We start from the raw sequence: 20,833 nt of genomic DNA, 5'->3' as shown, positions 1-20,833 counted from the left end.
CAAGTGTTTTTCCTTAAGTTTGACACAAATAACATGCATAAGTGCAGCACAGGTGACCTACTCTCAATGTTGTACCTGAAGGCATCGTGTGTGTCACAGATGGAGGAGCAAAACCAGTGAAAGAACAGGATGCATTTCTGTTTGACTAAGAATATCTATGCAGCGATGTTTCAGACCCACTCTGAGTGAATATGTTTTCGATGAACGGGTCCAGTTTAGAGACTTGTACAGAAGAGGCGACAGCTCACTGAGATACCTGATGCTGGACGGTCCTTCAGTGTGTCACCTATCTGTACTTGCACATCTAATTGTTATGTTGATGAGTGTTAAATATTAAACTGTGGTTGATGTTCAGACACTTGAAACCACCTTGTTCATGTAGTGACGGGCCTATGAAGACATATTTATATAATGTGAACAGCAGCAGTAACACTGATGCTTCATGTGACCTGATCCTCCCCTACTGGAGGAGGAGCACCCCGCCTCCCTGGCCTATAAGAGACAGACGAGCGACAGCAGGGTTCTATCAGAGAGAGAGAGTGGTCCTGGATGTGACGCAGAGCAGCAGCTGGATGGTAAGACTGATTTTATCATCACCATCACCTCAATTGTTAAATCCTGAACCAAACATCACTGAAGGGTCAGGGTTAACCCTATAATCACTGATGTTAACTCTGCATGCTGATCATGTTCTTCTTTTCAGTTTGTTCTGATATCTATTATACATTTAAAACATTTTCCACAATGATGATGAAAAACAAATGAATTCCTAGCTAAGCAGAAAAGAATCCTATTTCTCATCGTCACTGCTGCCTTTCCGTTGAGCTCTTACCAAGTTTTATTTGTTGGTTTATTTTCAGAACACCAAAATATTTAAAAAAAAACTGATTTTCACAGCTTGAAGTTCAAAGAAATGTTTTAAATAAAAGTAAAGAACATCCTCCTGTGAAAAGAAACTTCAGTTCAAACCTGAATCTACAAATAAAACAGAAGATTTTCTTCTTTCCTCATATTAACACTTGAATCTGTACAAACATTTATACATTTACTGCGTGACCAGAGATAATACAAGGAATTCTCTTAATTTCATTTCATATTTTATCATTTAAATGTTTATTACAGGTTTACGTCCATCTGCTATGCTCCTCCTTGCTTGATGTCTCCTCATTGGACAGTTTGATGTCTCCTCGTTGGACAGTTTGACGTCTTCTTGGAAAGTTTGAATCTCCTCACTGGACACTACAGTCCACTCTGTCTCCTTGGACACTGGTGTCTTTGTCCTCAGAGATGACCATTTTCTGGCTTATGAGCACGCTCAATTTGTTGATCCTGTGGGAGGAGCCAGGCACTGAGGCGATGACCCTGAACTCACGCCTCCTCTGTCAGGTGTCAGGACGAGGAGCATCAGGAGGCATCCAGTCCTACCAGAGGAGCAGGAGGAGCTGGGTGTGGAACCAGTTCTTTGTCCTGGAGGAGTTCCAAGGAGACGAGCCGCTTTATGTCGGGAAGGTACCAAATATTTAAGATTAATAAGTGATCAATAATGGTGACATTCTAATCAATTGATAATAATCAGGTTCAAAATTCAGCTCCACCTGCTGGACCTCTTATAGTGGAGTCTTTATATTTATTCACATCTATAAAACATACCTCAGCTCTCCAATCAGTGAGAAGATATGAACACACAAACACACGCACCCATACACACAGAGCATCCTGTGGCCTTCTGGGAGATGAGAAACACAGCGTCTGTCAATAAGATTACAACTGCACAGATTCAAACTGACAGTGTGTGTGTCAGGTTGGGGTTTAAAAGGGAAAGACTATAGAAGGGGAAGGTGGACCCAAACGCAGTTACACACAGGAGGTAAAGATTAAGAGGAACAAAAGGCGAGCTTTATTTAAAGCTGTTACAAAAACCAAAAGCAGACAAAAAGGGCAAAAGGCAAAGAAGCAAACAAGAACCAGACAAAGTAGCAAAAGAAAACAGCTAGACAAAGTACAAATCAAAAAATCAAAGTTCAACTCAAACATAGAGAACTCAAAACCAAAAACATACCAAACGGGACAGGAGCAGGGACAGGAGCGCAGAACAGGAGACAGAAAACAGAAAACAATGACTGGGCAAGGAGTGAGGGGAACACAGAGACTAAATACACAGACACTAATGACATGACGAGGAACAGGTGAGGAGAGAGGAGGAAGGAAGCCAGGTGAGATAATGAGTGGGAGGAGCACAGAGGAACAGACACAGGAGGGAACAAGACAACAGACAGAGGGAGCCAGAGGGGAGAACATAGGAGAAACTTAAAGGACACATGAGGGCATGAAAAATCAAAACATGAGACACAAGACATGGAAAAAACACAACACAAGACACAAGACACAGAAAAAAGGACATGAATCAAGAACCAAAAACCAGATACAAGGACAACACAAACAGGAGTCATGACAGTGTGTGTGTGTGTGTGTGTGTGTGTGTGTGTGTGTGTGTGTGTGTGTGTGTGTGTGTGTGTGTGTGTGATCTTTGTTTAATCCACACAACAAAACACAAAACATGTGTGTTGAGTTCCACAGGGTTACATAGAGTTCTATACTATAAGTGTCCCACATACAGAGGCTTTGCGCTAAGCTAGGCTAACCCCCATGACTGAAACACAAAGAACACCAGGATCTATTCAAAAGTTGTGCTGTTCCTTCAACTGACTTTTGATGGTTGCCTTTGCAGCTTCACTCTGACATGGATAAAGGTGATGGTCAGGTGAGGTACGTCCTGAGTGGTGAAGGAGCGATGTCCATCTTCAGCATCGATGAGAATACAGGAGACATTCACGCCACCAAGAGGCTGGACCGGGAACAGCAGGCGTACTACACCCTCAGAGCTCAGGCTCGAGATCGAAAGACCAACCAGCTGGTCGAACCCGAGTCCCAGTTCATCATCAAAGTACAGGACATCAATGACAACGAGCCCAAGTTCCTGGAGGGACCTTATATCGCCAGGGTGGCTGAGAGGTCTCCTATAGGTAAGTCTGAACACCTACAGACCGTATGAGGAGCAAAATGTATCCCCAAAATATTGACCCAGGACATTTAAAGCTGATGATCTGTGAAAGAAAATCTAAAAAATAAGTAAGAACTATCCAAAACATCCTGAAAATGTAGAAAATGAGTGAGTTTATTTGTAGTCTTTGAATTTCAATATTACCAATGATGTTTAGAGAGGCTGACCAGTAAAATACAACTGAACAAATAAAACAACAAACATTATCAGCAGATACAAACTGTGCTCTTCAGTATGTTTGTTGAATGTGTCTGATGGAGTTTTAAAGTTGTTTAACATGAAATAGAAAAACTGTCAATGACTCAGCTGTGCCATCCCCAGATGAACATGCTACAGGGATTAAGCTTGCAGACAGCTAGATTACATAGTTTTAGCAACCTCAGAAAAGACAGCATGATAACAATACATTGTAGTGTATGCCTCCAGCAAGAGACCACCATCAAAAACTCACCACTCTCCTGCAGCAGCTTCCTGTTGTGGGGAAGCCCTGACAAGTCAATTACCAAGTGTGGTTAGAAATGCTCAATTCCGTCCTTTTCCCTGTCCACTCTCGATAATAACTTGTAAGACATATGAACTTTGATTGCATTTCCATAGAGTAATAATCAAACATTTTCATCCTTGAGCTGCGGAACTCTACCGCACAGTAATCGACTCGTCAGGACTTCCCCACAACAGGAAGCTGTGGCAGGAGAGTTGTGATTTGTTCACTTTACAATAGAAATCCGGCAAAGCCAGCAGAGGTTCGATGCCTCAATTTACATGCTGGGACTCTATTTGTACTGTTGTTGAAGTTTGGTGCTGTTCTGAGCATCATTTATGGCTTTTTGATGGCGGTTTCCTGTTGGAGGCGTATACTGCAGTGGATTGTTATCGTGCGGTCATTTCTGAGGTGCTAAAACTACGTAAGGTAGCAGTCTGCAGACTTGATCTCTCAAAGGGGGTCTGACTCAGTATCATGGTGTGTTAGACCATGGATTAAACTTAAACCAGAAAATCCCTTTAATGTGAAAATCAGAGTTCAAACAGGCTCTTAATGTGAGAGTGACTTTCTCAGTTTGTTGTTTTGAATCATTTGCAAACAGGTACGTCGGTGGTGACGGTGGCGGCTACAGACGCTGATGATCCAACATATGGAAACTCTGCAAGACTAATTTACAGCATCTTGCAGGGTCAACCATACTTCTCTGTGGAGCCAAAGACAGGTGAGAACATACCTGAACATGTCACCTGAACACGTCACCTGAACACACCACCTGAACATGTCACCTGAACACACCACCTGAACACGTCACCTGAACACACCACCTGAACATGACAGTAGTTATCAGTAAACTAAGTCTTGAGTTGTTCTGATTGGTTGTTTGGACTACAATATTTAAAGAAGTCTTCAACGAAACAATGAATTGATCTGCTGATAAAATTAAAGATCATTAAAGATCTGTGTAAGTTTATTATTTCCACAAAACCTCACTGAGAAACACTGGAGGAGAAAACACAGATGTTTGTGTTTGTCCGAAAGTCAAGTTTGAGGGACGTTTACTGTGAACAGAAAAATAAAGTTTATTTTAATAGTGATTTATTCATTCATTCATTCATTCTAATGAAAATTTATTATAAAACGTGTTTTCAGTCCAAAGCTTCACAAACAAAAAATCAGTGTGAACTCGCCTAAACTCTGCTGTCATGTTGATGTCTCTCTTACATAAACCTGTTTCCTCCCCCCCTCTGCAGCACACACTAACCTGTAAATGATCCTTATCATGTTTATGGTGAATTAACTTGTCCTCGTCTGCACAGCCACAGATTAACAGAGGCTGTGTGTGTGTGTGTGTGTGTGTGTGTGTGTGTGTGTGTGTGTGTGTGTGAGAGAGAGAGAGGATTAAACAGCTTCAGCTTGTCTCTTTTAATCAGCTCACAAGTCACATGGAGTTTCCACTTCCTGTTGAGTTGGACTGAAAAACATCTGAAATGTAAAATCTCTGATTCTGTTAAATGAGTGAATTTACAAACTAGCAGATGATTACTCAGTCTGAACAGACAGCCTTAGTAATAACTTCAGTAAACTGGTCATTTACTGAATAAGGCTGAACCATTAAAACTTAACTCGTGTCTCAGCACGTGAAACAGGAGGTTAGTGTTCAGTCTCTTCAGTTCTTCCAGTCTCAATCAGAAGCTTCTGTCAGTTTGGTGTTTACCTCAGTCACACCTGTCCTGTAGGTGTGGTGCGGACAGCTCTTCCAGACATGGACCGGGAGGTGCAGGACCATTACCTGCTGGTTGTCCAGGCCAAAGACATGATTGGTCAGATGGGTGGTCTGTCAGGAACAACCTCCATCACCGTGATGCTGACAGACGTCAACGACAACCCGCCTCGCTTCCCCCGTAGTGAGTCTGACATCTGATAGCATCCAATGACATCACAGAATTCATGACAGCGGACACATCGGACCAGCAGGTGTTTTACCTGTCTGTGTGTGTGTGTGTGTGTGTGTGTGTGTGTGTGTGTGTGTGTGTGTGTGTGTGTGTGTGTGTGTGTGTGTGTGTGTGTGCAGAGAGCTACCAGTTCAGGGTCTCAGAATCAGTCCTAGTTTCAGCTGTGGTCGCTAAGATCAAAGCTATGGATCTGGATGTTGGTCCAAATGCTGAAATGGACTACAGGATCCAGGACGGAGACGGAGCAGGAACCTTCAGCATCATTACGGACCAGAGCACACAGGAAGGACTGATCACAGTACACAAGGTATTGCACACAGTACACAAGATACTGCACACAGTAAAAGTTTCGGTTCTTTGCAGGATGATCAGTTCTGTTGTTGGTTGAACTGACTCTGACAGAATGTGTGTGTGTGTGTGTGTGTGTGTGTGTGCAGCTGTGAACAGTGTGCCTGTCTGATCATTGCATCAGTGTGACAGAGCTGCTGCAGTAGATCAGGTGTGTGTTCTCAGTCCCCGAGGAGAATCGCCTGCAGCTCCATAGCTGACACACGCGCACACGCACACACACACACACACAGTTAGACCCACGATGCATAAAAAACACAAAATGATCCAAAGTGAAATCCTCAGTTTGAAACATGTTTTCTGTCTATACGTCATGACACGATGATGTCACTATGTCCATGAACACCAACCCCCAGACTCTGGACTTTGAGACAAAGTCGAGCTACATGTTGCGTGTCGAGGCGTCCAATCGTTACGTGGATGCTCGTTTCCTGTCAGCGGGTCCGTTCAGCGACATGGCAACAGTTCGTCTGCTGGTGGAGAATGTAGACGAGCCTCCAATGTTCTCCGCCCCCGTCAGTCAGATGGTGATCTCTGAGGGCGCTGCCGTGGGAACTGATGTAGGATCAGTGTCAGCTCATGACCCAGACTCCACCAACAGCCCCATCAGGTACGACATCAACAGTGTGTGTGTGTACAGTTGTGTGTGCAGGTGTATTGACAGTGGTGTGTGTGTGTGTGTGTGCAGGTACTCTATAGACAGGGAATCAGATGTGGAGTGTTATTTTAACATCGACAGCCGCTCTGGTGTGATCACAACTGCCCGTCCTCTGGACAGAGAGACTGTCTCTCTGCACAACATCAGCCTCCTCGCCACAGAGAGCTGTAAGTTTCATCTTTATAGAACTTTATTATCTGATTCATCCTACAGATGGAGTACGGTGGCCACCAGAGCATCAGCAATGATCCAGCAGAGTTTAGATTAAAGGAGCTCGGTCAGAGAGAGAAACTTGAATTGCAATGGTGGACGGTTGTATTTTTCTGTTTAGAAGGAAAATAGGTGTCAAAATATTTCCTTTCCTCACACTTATTGAGTTTATTTTGTTGACTTGTTAGACTCAGTAGTACTGAACTGAATTGGCTGCTTTTACATCTCCAGCTGAAACTAGAGATGCAGCTAGCTGGTTAGCATGCTAACCTCAGTAGAGACGTCGTTGACAGATTGTCAACACCGTGTCCTCACGTTCAGATCACAATGTTAGCTCAGTTTTTAATGTTTTAAAAGTGCTATTTGCAAAAAAAAAAAAAGATTTTTCAGTCCAATTCCCAACTCATCAAATAGTGTGTGTGTGTGTGTGTGTGTGTGTGTGTGTGTGTGTGTGTGTGTGTGTGTGTGTGTGTGTATATCAGTGGATCAGTCTCAGGTTGGGAAAGCTGTTGTTCTAATCTCTGTGACAGACGTGAACGACAATGCTCCAAGCTTCGCTGTTGAGTACGAAACATTCGTCTGTGAGAACACAGAACCTGGACAGGTAAACTCACCTGGACACTGATGATGTCATCGCTAAACCTCTTAAACCTTTATTCATAATCATAAATATGTCTGACTTCATAAAGTCAGAGTTCGTGTCTGAAGTCGTTTCCTTATTCTGATCATCTTTTAGTTTTTACACAATTAGTATTTACTCTTAAAGATTAAAAAAGGTTTTCATTCATATGAGTTATTTATTAGATTTGTCTAAACTCACTACCACAAAATATTCCCACATTGGACTGCCTGAGGGGATTAATGTTTATTAACGTTTAGCTGCTGTGACCCTCAGATTAATGAGCTGACAGTTATTCATGTTAAAAGTGTCTGAAATTTGTTTTCATCTGTTTCTGATCTGCAGCCAAATGTTCCATCAACGTTCTACTGATGTGATCTCACACTGATCTCTGTCACATGACCAAGGAGGGTCATGTGGGTTGTCTCCTCTCCTCTTTTTTCAGACTACAGGCAGACCCGATCTTTCAGGATTCAATCAGATCAGATTTTTGTGTCACCAAATTATTTGCTTGGGTTGCTATGGTAACGACGTAGGCAGCAGTAACTCTTTTTTGTGTAGCGATGCAGCGTTTCAACAGGAAGCATGATCAGTGATGCTGTACAGACGATGACAGTTTATTTCAGACTCCTCACACTAATCTGACTCTGGATCTTAGTGTTAAGACTGAGACACAGCTGAAAAAATCTGATTTGGATCTAATTTCAGACTAGGGCCACATGTTTGGATCTGATTTGCAAAAGTTGTGTTTGATGTGTTTCTGTTGTCCAGACTTCTTAAAATCCAGCCGGGGAAGGCTTAGACGAGAGTTATGTGGCAGGAAAGGAGTCGAGGAGAGAAATGAGAAGAGCCCCTGATAGTATCACTAGTGTGAATGCTCAGTTTAATGAGTTTACTGTCTGCAGGATATCCTGACAACAGATTTAATAAATAATGAAGATATTTTAAAACTGTAAATCAGTTTTCTTTTTTTGTTTCATTTCATGTCAGCTGACCTCCTCGTTGATCTTTGACCTCTCAGATCATTCAGACTTTGAGTGCTGTGGATCGTGATGAACCAGAAGATGGTCATCACTTCCTGTTCTCTTTGACCGCTGAGGCTGCTGGGAATCTCAACTTCACCCTGAGAGATAATAAAGGTGAGAAACAGAATGTGGGTAAGGCTGCACCTCAAATAATGAAATAGGGCCGGTGTTTTGACTCATGGTCCACTGACTATCTCTCTCCTGGAGTTTTGAACCTACAGTATCCCTGTGACCACTGACCACACCTCATTCACTGACAAAGATATTTTCACGCTTCTGCTGCCCTCACGTGGCTGGAAAAGGAAATGACACTGTTGCGGCTTCCAAACAATTAGGTTTTATTACCCAACCTGAAATAAACATTCTTTAATGAAATCATACTGAAATGCAATATAAATACTGAAGAAGTGAGCAAACCAAAAGGGACCTGGAGATGCCGGCCAAACTCAGCAAAATGGAGGAGGGACCAGGCCACCCCCTATATGGACGTCGAAGCTGGCCCCCTCCCTACCTGGCAAAACCAAATTATAAACTAAAAACTAAACGAAAAGGTAGAACTGCCGGCCATCTCCAGGCCAAAATAAAATAACACTAAATCAAAGATTACTGAAAGAAAAAGGTGTTTAACAAATCATAATGTGGGACTGTGGTGTTGCTGGGTCTCAGCCTCCTGAGCAACTGAACATGCTGGCTTATAGCAGGCTGCTAATTGGGCGGTAGCAAATTGGATCTGCTGCAGGTGGCTATGCAACTGTTTGAGCTCAACACAACTAAACTGTAAACTGATGATGCCGACATACTACAGAACAAACGAGGGGTGGTGAGCGTGTCAAACATTTTACTAAGATGAGTCCGTCCATGGGCTGCACAGTGGCCCAGTGGCTAGCACTGCTGCCTCACAGCTAGAAGATCGCCGGTTCGCGTCCCGGTTGGGACGCCTGGGTGGAGTTTGTATGTTCTCCCTGTGCAAGCGTGGGTTTTCACCGGGTACTCCGGCTTCCTCCCACAGTCCAAAAACATACTGAGGTTAATTGATCATTCTAAATTGTCCGTAGGTGTGAATGAGAGTGTGTGAGAGTGTTCGTCTCTATGTGTGGCCCTGCGATGGACTGGCGACCTGTCCAGGGTGTCCCCTGCCTTCGCCCTAAGTCAGCTGGGATAGGCTCCAGCCCCCCTGCGACCCTGCAGAGGATTAAGCGGCGTACAGATGATGGATGGATGGATGGAGTCCGTCCATCTTTTTTCCTCTCAACTGCCACAATCACTCAACCTACAGATGTTTCATCTGAAAGTTCTTTCAAACAAACGCTCAGGAATCTGTGAGATGACTCAGTAGAAGTGGGTTCATAGTGTAGGAATGATAACCATCATGACAGAGCATGTGGAGAAAAGAGCACCTACAGACATTTAAACTTGTCCTAGATATTTGAGTGCAGTGGTAACATAGGGGTAAGTCCTTAAAAATAACTGGAGTCCACCTAAAAAAGTCCCTGTCTGATTTACTGTTAGCTTGATTTATTAATGTTATTTTTACAGTCAGAAAAAAATTCAGCTGACCATGTCAAAGTCCTGCAGGGTTGTCCATCTGCTGACAGCACTCAGGTGTTTCAGGCTTTCCATCCATCTGTCCTCAGACAACACAGCTTCTGTCCTGACTCAGCATGGTGGTTTCCTGCAGCGGGATCAGCTGGTTCACTTCCTGCCGGTGGTGATTTCAGATGGCAGCAGTCCGTCTCTCAGCAGCACCAACATGCTGTCCATTATTGTCTGCACCTGTGATGTCACCGGAAACCGTCGCTCCTGCAGTCATGATACATCCCCACTGCTGGTGGTCGGCCTCAGCACTGCCGCCACCGCTGGCATCCTCACCTGTGTCCTCACTCTGCTGGGTAAGACCTGGGACACGACCATTAGCATAGAGACAACACCCCTGTAAACAAAAAGTAACAACCACCTACAATCATAACAATCACTGTTCAAATAAGTCCCCCCTCCTTGTATCCTCAGGTGTTGTCATAGTAACAGTTGCTGTCCGACACAGGAGGAGAGAACCTCCGATGATAGATGATGAGCGAGACATTCGTGAGAACATTGTTCATTATGATGATGAAGGTGGAGGTGAGGAGGACACTGAGGCCTTCGACATGCTCACTTTAAGACACCTTGACAAAACAAAACCAAGCCATCAAGACCAAAACCAGAACCTGCCAAGACTCCACAGCAGAACACAGCAGTACAGGGCTGATAAGGACCAGCTGTTTCAGGAGTTCATCAGGGACAGACTGCAGGATGCAGACCTGGACCTGAAGGCACCTCCTTACGACTCTCTGCAGACCTACGCCTTCGAGGGAAGCGGGTCGGCTGCCGAGTCGCTCAGCTCATTAAACTCGCTTGACTCAAAAAATTCTTTAGAGTCCGAGCAGAACTATGATTTCCTGAGAGCGTGGGGGCCGAGGTTCAGGAAGCTTGCAGACCTCTATGGAAATGAGATAGGGGGCGTTGCCTCATCGCCCTCAGACAGCCCCTACGACAGGTGTGTCAAGACCACAGGGACGGGGGTGTGGCTAAAGTAAGAACTTCGTGTTTAATCTGTCTCTTGTCTTTATCTGAGGCATCTGAACTGGATCAGGATCACATGTGGATCAGGATCAGAGTGCTGTCAGAGGTGTTTCTGATACCCTGAAACTGAATCACAGCAGAGTTCAGGACATCCTGTGTATTTAAAACCGAGGATCCGTCACATGATGGATGACTCCATCTCATTTTGGGGGTGAGAATCATACTTTAATCTTCACTTTCATAACAAGAGAAACTACTTCTTCATTGTGGAAACAGTGTAAATTCCTCTTTGAAGGCAATAAGTGTGAATAATTCATAAATTATCATCATAAGTCATGTTTCCATACAACAACTTCGATGTATACTGAACTGAAAAACTGAATCCTAACAGCAAAGTGAACAGAAGGAATGACCCAAACTCTCACCCTGAGACATAAAAAGTCACTGTCAGTGTGGTAACTGATGCTCAGGACAGTTTTCTGCTGATCGAGTACAGTCACACAGTACAGCACTATGACTGCAAACTAAAACTAACACTGTTACTGGACAACCAGAGGTAGCATCAGCTACATCAAGTCTCTGTGCGATACACACAGGAGAGGGAGCTGCTGAGTCGAGGAGAGGAGGGCTTTTTCTGTGTCCCTCAGCAAAAGGTTAGGGTGTCCCAATTCCCTGCTCAGTCACCCTGCAGGCAGACAATCAGCTGTACTGTCACCTTGTTCCAAAACAAATGTGGAGCCAACCAGCAACACAAGATATTTGTGCTTAAAAGTTAAATAGCTTCAGATTTGGTGGATCCTGACGGAGGCATGTAGATTCTCCAGAGGGAACTTCAGGTACAGCTGTTTACAAGTACTTCTAAAGTTCTACCAATTCAATTTAAAATTCTTTAAATTAAATTAAAGGGAATTAAAGGCGAGTTGAAAGGAGAGTTGTTGTACACAGACACAAATAAGTCAGCATGTTAAGTACACAGAGACAAAATAAGTCAGACAGCATAAAATAGATGGAGCTCAACAGGGAACAACGGTTAATCTCCTCCTCTGTGTCCTGCAGCCCAGCAGCAGAGCTGACATCCTGAGGGGAACCAATCAAACACTAGGAACAGAGCTAAGAGCTGCTCACAAACAGTGCAAAGTGCTCTGACCGACAGTCCAGTGATTTTAGAGCAGACTCTGAGTTTGCTTTGCAGGCGTGTCCTGTTTTGCAGGAGTGAAACCAGCAGGTGATGGAGAAAGTGATGACCCTCTCTGTGAAGGAGAAATGTCTGTAGAATGTTCTTTTTTCCCCCAAAGTGTTGAGCTGCTGGCATCACCTGAGGATCTCCTCAGTGTTGGAGGCAGATGTAAAGGTACTGTGCCCAGGTATTTGTCCTCCTCCACGAGCTCCACACTCCTCCTGTGGATTGTGCTGAAGGCAGCTGCAGCCAGCTCCATCTGCTTTCTGGAAAAGGTCACCACGATCTCTTCAGTCTTCTCTGTCTTTAAAGGGATATTCCAGTGTAAATTTAATCCATGGTCTAACACACTGTGACACTGAGTTAGACCCCCCCTCGAGAGATCAAGTTAGCAGACTGCTAATTTACGTAGTTTTAGCAACCTCAGAAATGACCGCACGATAACAGTATACTACAGTATCACCTCCAGCAAGAAACCGCCATCAAAAAGCCACAAATAATGCTCAGAACAGCACCAAACTTCTTCAACAGCACAAATAGAGTCTCAGCACATAGATCGAGGCATCAAACCTCTGCTAGCTTAGCTGGATTTTTATTGACAAGCTAACACAGCTCACCATTCTCCTGCAATAGCTTCCTGTTTTGGGAAGCCCTGACGAGTCGATTATAGAGTGCAGTAGAGTTCCACAGCTCAAGGATGAAATTGATTGATTATTACTCCATGGAAATGCAATCAAAGTTCATATGTGTCTTACCTGCCAGTTTATAGCGGTTACTGTCAAGAGCTGACAGGGAAAAGAACGGAATTCCAATTGCACTCTGTAATCGTTGCGTCGGGACTTCCCCAGAACAGGAAGCTGCTGCAGGAGAGTGATGAGTTGTGTTCACTTCACAATAGCAATCTTGCCAAGCTAGCTGCTGTTTGATGCCTTGAATTATGTCCTGAGACTCTATTTGTACTGTTGCTGAAGTTTGGTGCTGTTCTGAATATTATTTGTGGCTTTTTGACAGCGGTATCTTGCTGGAGGCATATACTGCTGTGTTCTGTTATCGTGTGGTCATTTCTTAGGCTAACTTGATCTCTCCGGGGGAGGTCTCACTCGATATCATGGTGTGTTAGACCATGGATTAAATTTACACCCGAATATCCCTTTAACTCTGATGATCTATGACAGCACTGCACAAACTCCTGCAGCACTGAGCTGTGGTGATGTGAGGGACCTGAGAGCAGCGACGGGAGACTTTACCAGAGGACAGACTGTATGGGTGGACCTGCAGTCATCAGTGCAGAGGATGAAGAGAGGAGATGAGAGGATGCAGCCCTGAGGGTGCCTGTACAGGTGTCCAAAACGTTGGAGCAGGTGTTAAAGACCAGCACTCTCTGTGACCTGTTGATCAGGAGGTCTGTTGTCCACAAGATGAGCTGGTGGTCCAGGTGGAAGCAGGTGGAGAGTCAGAGAGACCCCTGTCCAACTGACCCAGACTGGAACAGACTCAATCCCATCAGTCGCAGACATCAGAGTCATTATCCACAGTGTTAATTTTGTTAATGACAACTGTGAGGAAATACATTCATCTAAGACATTATATAAATGTCATTAAATACTACGTGACATTTTATCAGGTTCTGTCAGATCACTCCTTGACTGATTTCACATATTTGCATTGTACCTCAAACCTAAATAGAGAATACCTTACATATGAAATGGAAAGTTTCATCTTGTGTAAAAATAATGTCCTTACTAACCCTCCCATCATCTGTTCATAATCTAGTTGTTTATTTGAATACAACATTCATCAGTTCTTCACCTTAATGTCCCAGTCCTCAAAAACAAAACCACTTTCAAGCAAACAGGATGTCAACAAACTCAAAAGAATCTGTTGTAAAACCGAGATGTCTTTCTCCATCTCCGGCCAGCTTTCAGGCCAAAGATTAAATTCTTAAAAGAACTCCAAACTGAACTCCAGGTGACCTTATTTTTCCTATTAACAAATATTTTAATCCAAAGGTCAGAGAGTAAACCTGCCTTTTCTTGGTAAGATTTTAGATGTATTTTACCAGCAGAATTACCTCCTCTGTCACATTGGTCCCTGTCTGGTTTCAGGGATCAGCAGAGGAGACAGAACTAGTCACAGTTTTTAATGAACTCAGAATGAATGTGGACCAGAAAAAGCTCCCTATGCTCGTCCTATCAGGTTTTAGGGCTGCAGTCAGTACTGTAGATCATAATACGCCTCTGGATAGACTTCAACAATACGTTGGCCTTTCGGACACAGTTCTCACATGGTTCAGGTCTTAAGTAACGACTGACCAGACCAGACCGGACATACGGTATCCAGCAGGGCTTTATTTGAGGCCAAGTTCTTTTCAGTATGTATATGCTACCACTTAGCAACATTATTAGAAATCACAAAATTCATTTTCATAATTATGCAGATGACACTCAGCTTTACGTCTCTGTATGCTCAAATGAATACAGTTTTATCAACAACTTTACTTTTATTTTTGCCGAGTGACAGGCTGTTAGAACTATCCAATGTACAAGGCTTATCACCCAAATTGACATAAATTTGATGGCAAGCCGGGTTGGAGATAGTTTAATCTCCCAGCAGACCAGCCATTCCTGCATGCTGAGTTAGACGGGTTGTTCTTATGTTTACATGTTTAGATGTTTATATCAGGTAAAAGTGTGCTGCACATAACTGTCATAAACAAGACAAACAATAAGACTCCCAGTGTCCATAAAGCCTGATCTCAGGTCTGTGAAAAGGCAAAGTAAAACAGCCAGTTGTATTAATAAGCAGGCAGGTCTTGTTACACACTGATCTTGCAGAAGGGCAGTTTTGAACCATCTGATTGGTGGGAGGAAACACACATTAACGGGGGAACAGACTTAACAACAATGCTACGAGAGCGCTGAGCGAATGACAACAGATTAAAATCAGCTAAAAGTCAAGATCAGCTGTAGATTTAGATGAAAATTCATCAACATATTGGAAAAGTCTACATTAAATCTGCACAAACAAACAATGGAGGAGGGTCTTTAAAGGGTAATTTATTTAATATATTTATTAAACCTGTTAAAGTGCCGAAAGAACTGAAACATACCAAGACATGCAAACACTGACTGAAACAGATCAATACTGAGGAAAGACTTAGCATTGTTAGCTCTCATTAGGTTACCATCAGTCTCTTCCTTCCTCTACTAAATCTGCTCGTTTCCCTGGCTGGGCTTCCATGGCAACCAGTCAACAGAAACCCACGGAGTCTTTTTAATCAGCATCACTGATGATGTCACTGGGGCTGAGAATGGTGAGGTGACATCCGGTCAGACGTGCACTTATCTCCAAAATGTTCCCCTTAAAATTAAAGTTAGATGTTACAATGGTGACACAGGTTGCTGCTCCGCATTGGCTGCCATGTGAGGAATGGGTGGAGTCAGTCATTCACTCAGTAGCATGTGAGAAGGCGGAGCCTCAGGAGCCACAGCTGAGGTAAGGGGGCAGAGGCTGTTGTCGGGTTTGAGAGGAGGGCATCGCTGCTTTCTCAGAGGAATGCGATTGGTCAGAGTCTGAGGAGACACATAAGATCCTGGGCCGTGATTGGCTTTTCACAGCTCTTAATCAATTAACACAAACAAAGCTCTTCACTTAAATGAAGTGTTGATTACAAGGATCAGTAATTAATTAATTCATACTATAAAGTGTATAAATTTCAATTAAAGGCTGGCTGACATCCTTTTCTCCTTTTAAACCCCTTCAATATATTACATTTAACCTGAGCCCCTCAGTTTGTGCTCACATGATGTTTTATTAAAACTAATCAGAAGGTCTCTCACATCGAAGAACGCAGTCCATCACACACTTGCCTCTCTTTCATATCCATTCCGAGCGCAAAATCTTTGGCATTTGGTGGTGAAGCAAACCTGAATCTTGGCTGCCTGTGGAGTCGTGGCGGACTTTGACCTGAGAAGTTGCATCTATAACCAAGAGCAGCAATGTGTGTGTGTGTTTGACGCCGCAAACAGACACACACATGCACATTCAGCCACCACAGGTGATGTCATTCACATGTCCCTGTGTATGTGTGGGGGGGAACACAAGCTCCAATCAAGACTGTCATCCAGTCAGAGAACAGCAGATAACGAGGCAGGTCAATCATTAACGATAATGTGTGATGTGATACATGTTGTCATTTTTGTCCTGCTGCTATACCTAGGACACAAGACAAGTTCTGAAGATTTTCAAAATGAATTGAAATTAATTCAAAAGTATTATCAATTTTGCCGTTAATGTCACACCAGCCAAACCGTAGCTCCTGTTATCCTCTAAAATATTCCTATTTAATCTGGGATGTAAAGGAATTTGAACCTGTGAGGTCAGAGGGAACCTCTCATCTAAGGGTCGTCTTACCCTGGATTCATCTGCTGTCCAGAGCGTTTTGTGGTCTGACTTTCAGCTACAAAACGTTTGAACATATTCACCAAAAATATATGCGGGCTGTGGTTAAACACCTAACTGACACACATCTGAATATTTGAATTAATGTGTTTTCAAGATCCTTGTTTGTTACAATATAAAAGAACCACGCTAAAATTTTGCAAATGTATCATGTAACCTTAAAGATGGAGTTGTGGAGGATGAGAGCTTGCTCATCTTCTCCAAACTAAAAGACTTTGAGAAAACTTGGCAACCTTTGACATTTTGTCTTGCAGGACAAGTTGAATCTTGATTGCAGAATCTGGATCGGTTGTTGTAGGAGGCTGTTTCTTTGCGTTTCTGGCCTCGGTTTACCTTTTATTTGTTTATTTCTTTTTTGTTCATGTCCTTTTATATATTTTGTTTCTCTAAAAAAAAAAAGCATTGTAATAACTTTTGATATTTTGAAACAAGGCTTCATAATAGAAATTTGAAACAATCAGCAACTGACATTGTAAATGTCATTTTCTAAGATGTCCTTTTGCAAGCAATGTTAAAGAAACTGTTGTTATTTTTTTTCTCTTGTGTTTTTACTCCATAAAAATCCCCAACTGAGCCATCCTCAAAATATTCAGTCCATGAATGTAAAATCTCATTAATTTGCAGCTGAAAATATTAGGGTGAACATTAGCAACACCTTTAACTCAGCTTCATGGATCTGTGGAGATTAAGGACAAAGTTATGAAGCCTTTAAACTCTATCTTATCTGTTCATGAAGACTTTTCAAATTAAGGTGTTTTTAAGTGGTCTAGATTTTCTAATTAAAATAAAACTGTCGATCATTATTTTTAATTTCTAACTCCGGGGAATATATCTTAACAGTTTTGGTAATGGTTCTACTGGCAGCATGCCTCCGAAAAAAAACAAGAACAGAAATTCTGCCAAGATGACAGCAACTTGGGTGACTTAAACCAGACCCAGGAATCACCAATGCTGCGGAGGTAATGATGGCTGATATCACTGCCTTGATTGATGATAAGTTCAAAAACACATGTTGCACAGTATCAACATTAACATATTGACATTAACATGTTGGAGAAGCTGAGGGAAGGATAGTGCCGGTGATGAGCAACACATCTGAGACAGAAAAGCATGATGCTGTGCTAACTAGGTCAGTTAACAAACTAACAGAGCACTTGCAGAAAAAATTGAGGATCCTGGGAGTATCTGCAAAAGCAGAGGACAGCGACATGGTGAAGTTTATGGAGAAGTGGATCCTCCTGATTCTGGATATGGAAACAAAGGCTGACCAAGTTAAGCATACTTTAAGCTTTAAGCATGGTAGGAGCTACTGCTGAGCTCTGTTCTTGTACTATACGGGTGGTACACAGCCAGTAAAAAGTAAAACTATTCTTTTGAAAGGAAAGGGAAGGGAGTGGAGGAGTTAAAATTGCACCATTAAGAGAAACTTAAACGTGTCTGGTTGGGACAGGTCTTTTTTCATCTGTTATCTCTAATAACAGAACAGTGTGTATCTTAATCCATTAAAATCACTGCCAGTCATGGTAGAAACGTGTTTGGGATGAGGCAGGATGATATATTAGAGCAGTTACAGTGAGAGCCATTTTAATTCATTGTGATTAATTCTATTATATTTTCATGATATTTTTGTTTGCTTAATTACCTTGACGGTTCTAAGAGTATCTACTTGATTATTTTGATGTTATTTATGGTTATGGATATGTGTGGTTGAATGTCTCCCTGCTGTCTGTATTATGTATTGCATCTGTGGTGGCCAGAGGGGAGCAACCTAATGCTCAAAATGTTTGAGTAATCACGGACACAGGTGGAAATCAAGCTGAGAAGGGGAGCAGTATTGTCGGTAACGTATACACCCAGGCAAACTTTTGTTAAAACCAAAGAGTGTTGTGTCAGTAACCACATCCCTGAAAAAGGCAAGTGTCTAAGTTTATTGAAAATATGCCAAGAACACAGAACAAAGGGGTCTGTTATTTGGTGAGCATATTTCTATAATAAATTTATTACCCCCAAATCACCCAACAGAGTTAATCATTAAGGCTTTTACAGAGTTTGCTGATGTAGAATGTGTACAGTCAATAATTGGAGGAGATGGTCTGTTGGACTGACCAAGTCTGACCAAGTCTGTTGGACTGACCCAAAATGGATAAATCCCAAACAGAGAGTTGAGCTCCTACTAAAAAGGCCAGGGCTGTAATAGAGCTGTGTGAGGAGATGGGACACCTTGATATATGGAGGATCACAGCTCCAGGACAGAAGGACTTTACTTTCTTCAAGTGTTCATAAAAGTAGCTCAAGAATAGATTATTTCTTTGTGCCCAAGTCTAAATTAAATCCTCTTGTTCTACTGGAAATATGAACACTTCAGACACACAACCTAAAGGAGAGACAGCGAGATCCTCCCAGTAGCATTGGCAGGTAGCAGCACCGCAGTGGCAGTCTGTGACAACCTGTGGCACCTGCTCGGCAGTTCAGAAACGCAGGAATAATATAAACACAGGGGAAATATAAAAATACATATGCGTAAACGCATAAATATGAAATATTGAATATTAAATATAAGAATAAGAATAGTAGATAATAGTAATATTTTACATTCACATTTACGCTATGGAACAAATATTAATAAACCGTATTGACCCAAATATAGGAGGACCCTAATTATAAGACGACCCCCCTCTTTTTAAGACTATTCTACAGAAAAAGATTCCGATAACCAAAATTGACCATGATAAGCTTTTCTCTTACTGTTTACCGTTTTTCAGACGGTCTTTTTGGACCCGCCATCTTCGGACTTTACACTCCGTAACTCCATATTTCTCGGCTGCCTGACAGTTGTTTGACACCTCTGCTGCACTGACCACCATTATCTTAAAATTAGCATCATAGCTCTGCCTCAGATGTCTGTTAACTTGCCCCACTTTTGATCCACTTTGCTCTGTACAATCAGCGCCTCTCCATTTTTCATCTCCTGTCACTTCTCCACTGTGATTGACAGATGACCCCAGCCACAGTGTCAGTGACGTCTCTACAATGAGATGGCGCCCTCTGCCGTTGCGGTCGTGTAGCGACCCCAGACAACTAACAGCATGTGTCAACGGTTAGACCCTGGTTGTAAGATGACCCCACTTTTTCACATTATTTTCATCGAAAAAAAACCTCGTCCTGTATTCTGGTCAATACGATATATTTAGATTTTATTCATCATGACTCCATGGCATAAGTGGTTAAGTTAATAGAAATAGCACTAAAAAGTAGAACATACTGCTAAACAGTCACCTGAAAGCAGAGTGATTGGCGCAACAACAAGCATTGACCAGTGGGCTTTCCCAGGATATGTGGCTCACCCTTATTGGCAGCGAGTCAAGGGAGGCGTTTCTGAACTGCCGAGTGGGTGCCAGGAGATGACATGGACATGCCACAGGTTGTCACAGACTGTCACTGCAGTGCTAATCTGCTATGGGCTCACACAGATTATAATGTGTAAGCCCTTACTGATGGCAGTGGCTGCCACACAAGGTGCCAACTGCACATCAAGAGCAATTTTTTGGGGTTTAGTATCTTGCTCAAGGATACTTCGACAGCGACCGATCACTAGTCCACCTGCTCTACCCACTGAGCAACAGCCGCCCTCTGATGGGGAGTGTTATTTCTGATGTGTGACATGGCCTTCCCCTAATTCGTTCCTTGTTAACTGTTTGAGTTGTTGGTTTATCTTCATATTTGTTTGTACTGGTCTATGCATTTGTTTTTTTCTTAAGTGTTTTGATGCTACTTCATGTAGGGAAGTGCAAACTATGAACTGTCTTTGACGGGATGTGTTCTCCCCCTATGTTCCTCATGTTCCTTCAGTATGTGACAGACCTATCCCTCTGACACTGTCTGATCTGTTGGCCAGTTGTGTACTTGTTTGTATATCAGAAAGCTCAATATTGAGCATAATCACATATACTCAATAACAATACTGACCATAAAAATGAAAAGACAAAAAAAGGATTTCTGACTACACAAACTGACTTAGACTAAGATGGTAAATGTTAATTAAAGGTTAATTATGTTAGTTACAGCTTGGTTGAGTGTAAGTTATGGTTACAGTTAGTTAAGTGTAGGTAAAGGTTAGTTAGAGTTAGCTAAGTAAAAGTTAGTTTGAGTTAGTGAAAGGGATTTGAAGGTGTATTTGTGTCACAGTGCTACTGCTGATGATAACGGTGATGTCACTGACCATGTGCAGGCGGTGTGCATAAAGCATCTCGGATTCATCTGGTTTCCTGGTCGGCACAGC

The 20,833-nt window shown here is 42.7% G+C and overlaps 2 protein-coding genes and 2 long non-coding RNA genes across 9 annotated transcripts in view; 1 reads left to right on the top strand and 3 right to left on the bottom strand.

Moving 5' to 3' along the window:
• Positions 1-863: 863 nt before the first annotated feature.
• On the bottom strand, positions 864-2,118 carry LOC119011629. The gene is made up of 3 exons (XR_005072231.1): positions 2,060-2,118; positions 1,651-1,726; positions 864-1,494 (listed from the first exon to the last, which is right to left on the bottom strand). It is a non-coding gene; the product is annotated as an uncharacterized LOC119011629 (long non-coding RNA).
• LOC119011623 (cadherin-7-like) lies at positions 1,252-12,448 on the top strand. 3 transcript variants are annotated; one of them, XM_037084918.1, is made up of 11 exons: positions 1,252-1,509; positions 2,729-3,023; positions 4,147-4,266; positions 5,282-5,449; positions 5,617-5,804; positions 6,202-6,455; positions 6,534-6,670; positions 7,196-7,317; positions 8,354-8,471; positions 9,992-10,246; positions 10,365-12,424. In XM_037084918.1, exons 1-11 carry the CDS (start codon positions 1,288-1,290, stop codon positions 10,928-10,930), a joined length of 2,445 nt encoding a protein of 814 aa, XP_036940813.1. In that variant the 5' UTR covers positions 1,252-1,287; the 3' UTR covers positions 10,931-12,424. The 3 variants fall into 3 exon arrangements, 2 of the variants coding, with proteins under 2 accessions (XP_036940813.1, XP_036940812.1); XR_005072230.1 differs by lacking the exon at positions 1,252-1,509 and having other exon boundaries at positions 2,733-3,023; positions 10,365-11,127; positions 11,973-12,448; XM_037084917.1 differs by lacking the exons at positions 1,252-1,509; positions 8,354-8,471; positions 9,992-10,246; positions 10,365-12,424 and adding an exon at positions 7,678-8,289 and having other exon boundaries at positions 2,733-3,023.
• On the bottom strand, positions 8,076-10,042 carry LOC119011630. Its single transcript, XR_005072232.1, has 2 exons — positions 9,915-10,042; positions 8,076-8,455 (listed from the first exon to the last, which is right to left on the bottom strand). It is a non-coding gene; the product is annotated as an uncharacterized LOC119011630 (long non-coding RNA).
• A 2,681-nt stretch (positions 12,449-15,129) lies between the features above and the next one.
• The window catches only part of si:dkey-181m9.8 (E3 ubiquitin-protein ligase RNF31), a 32,118-nt gene continuing 26,414 nt past the window's right edge, over positions 15,130-20,833 (bottom strand). For all 4 annotated transcript variants that reach the window (XM_037084916.1, XM_037084913.1, XM_037084915.1 and 1 more), the window contains exons 18-19: positions 20,774-20,833; positions 15,130-15,665 (exon numbers count right to left, since the gene is read on the bottom strand). The exon at positions 20,774-20,833 is cut by the window's right edge and continues 109 nt beyond it. In XM_037084916.1, the coding sequence (XP_036940811.1) occupies positions 15,537-15,665; positions 20,774-20,833 (189 nt within the window). In that variant the 3' untranslated portion in view covers positions 15,130-15,536. The remainder of the gene's footprint in view (positions 15,666-20,773) is intronic.

Source organism: Acanthopagrus latus, chromosome 21 (assembly GCF_904848185.1).
Source record: "Acanthopagrus latus isolate v.2019 chromosome 21, fAcaLat1.1, whole genome shotgun sequence".
NCBI lineage: Eukaryota > Metazoa > Chordata > Actinopteri > Spariformes > Sparidae > Acanthopagrus > Acanthopagrus latus.
The sequence above is the reverse complement of the archived record's forward strand: the minus strand, read 5'-3'. Positions and strand labels throughout refer to the sequence as shown.

What these genes read in the sequence shown, in the direction of transcription:
- LOC119011623 (XM_037084918.1), top strand. Translation starts at nt 1,288, where the DNA reads ATGACCATTTTCTGGCTTATGAGCACGCTCAATTTGTTGATCCTGTGG. An exon ending in CCCGCCTCGCTTCCCCCGTA is followed by an intron (nt 5,450 to 5,616) that starts GTGAGTCTGACA and finishes GTGTGTGTGCAG; the next exon opens with AGAGCTACCAGTTCAGGGTC. An exon ending in CTGTGTCCTCACTCTGCTGG is followed by an intron (nt 10,247 to 10,364) that starts GTAAGACCTGGG and finishes TTGTATCCTCAG; the next exon opens with GTGTTGTCATAGTAACAGTT.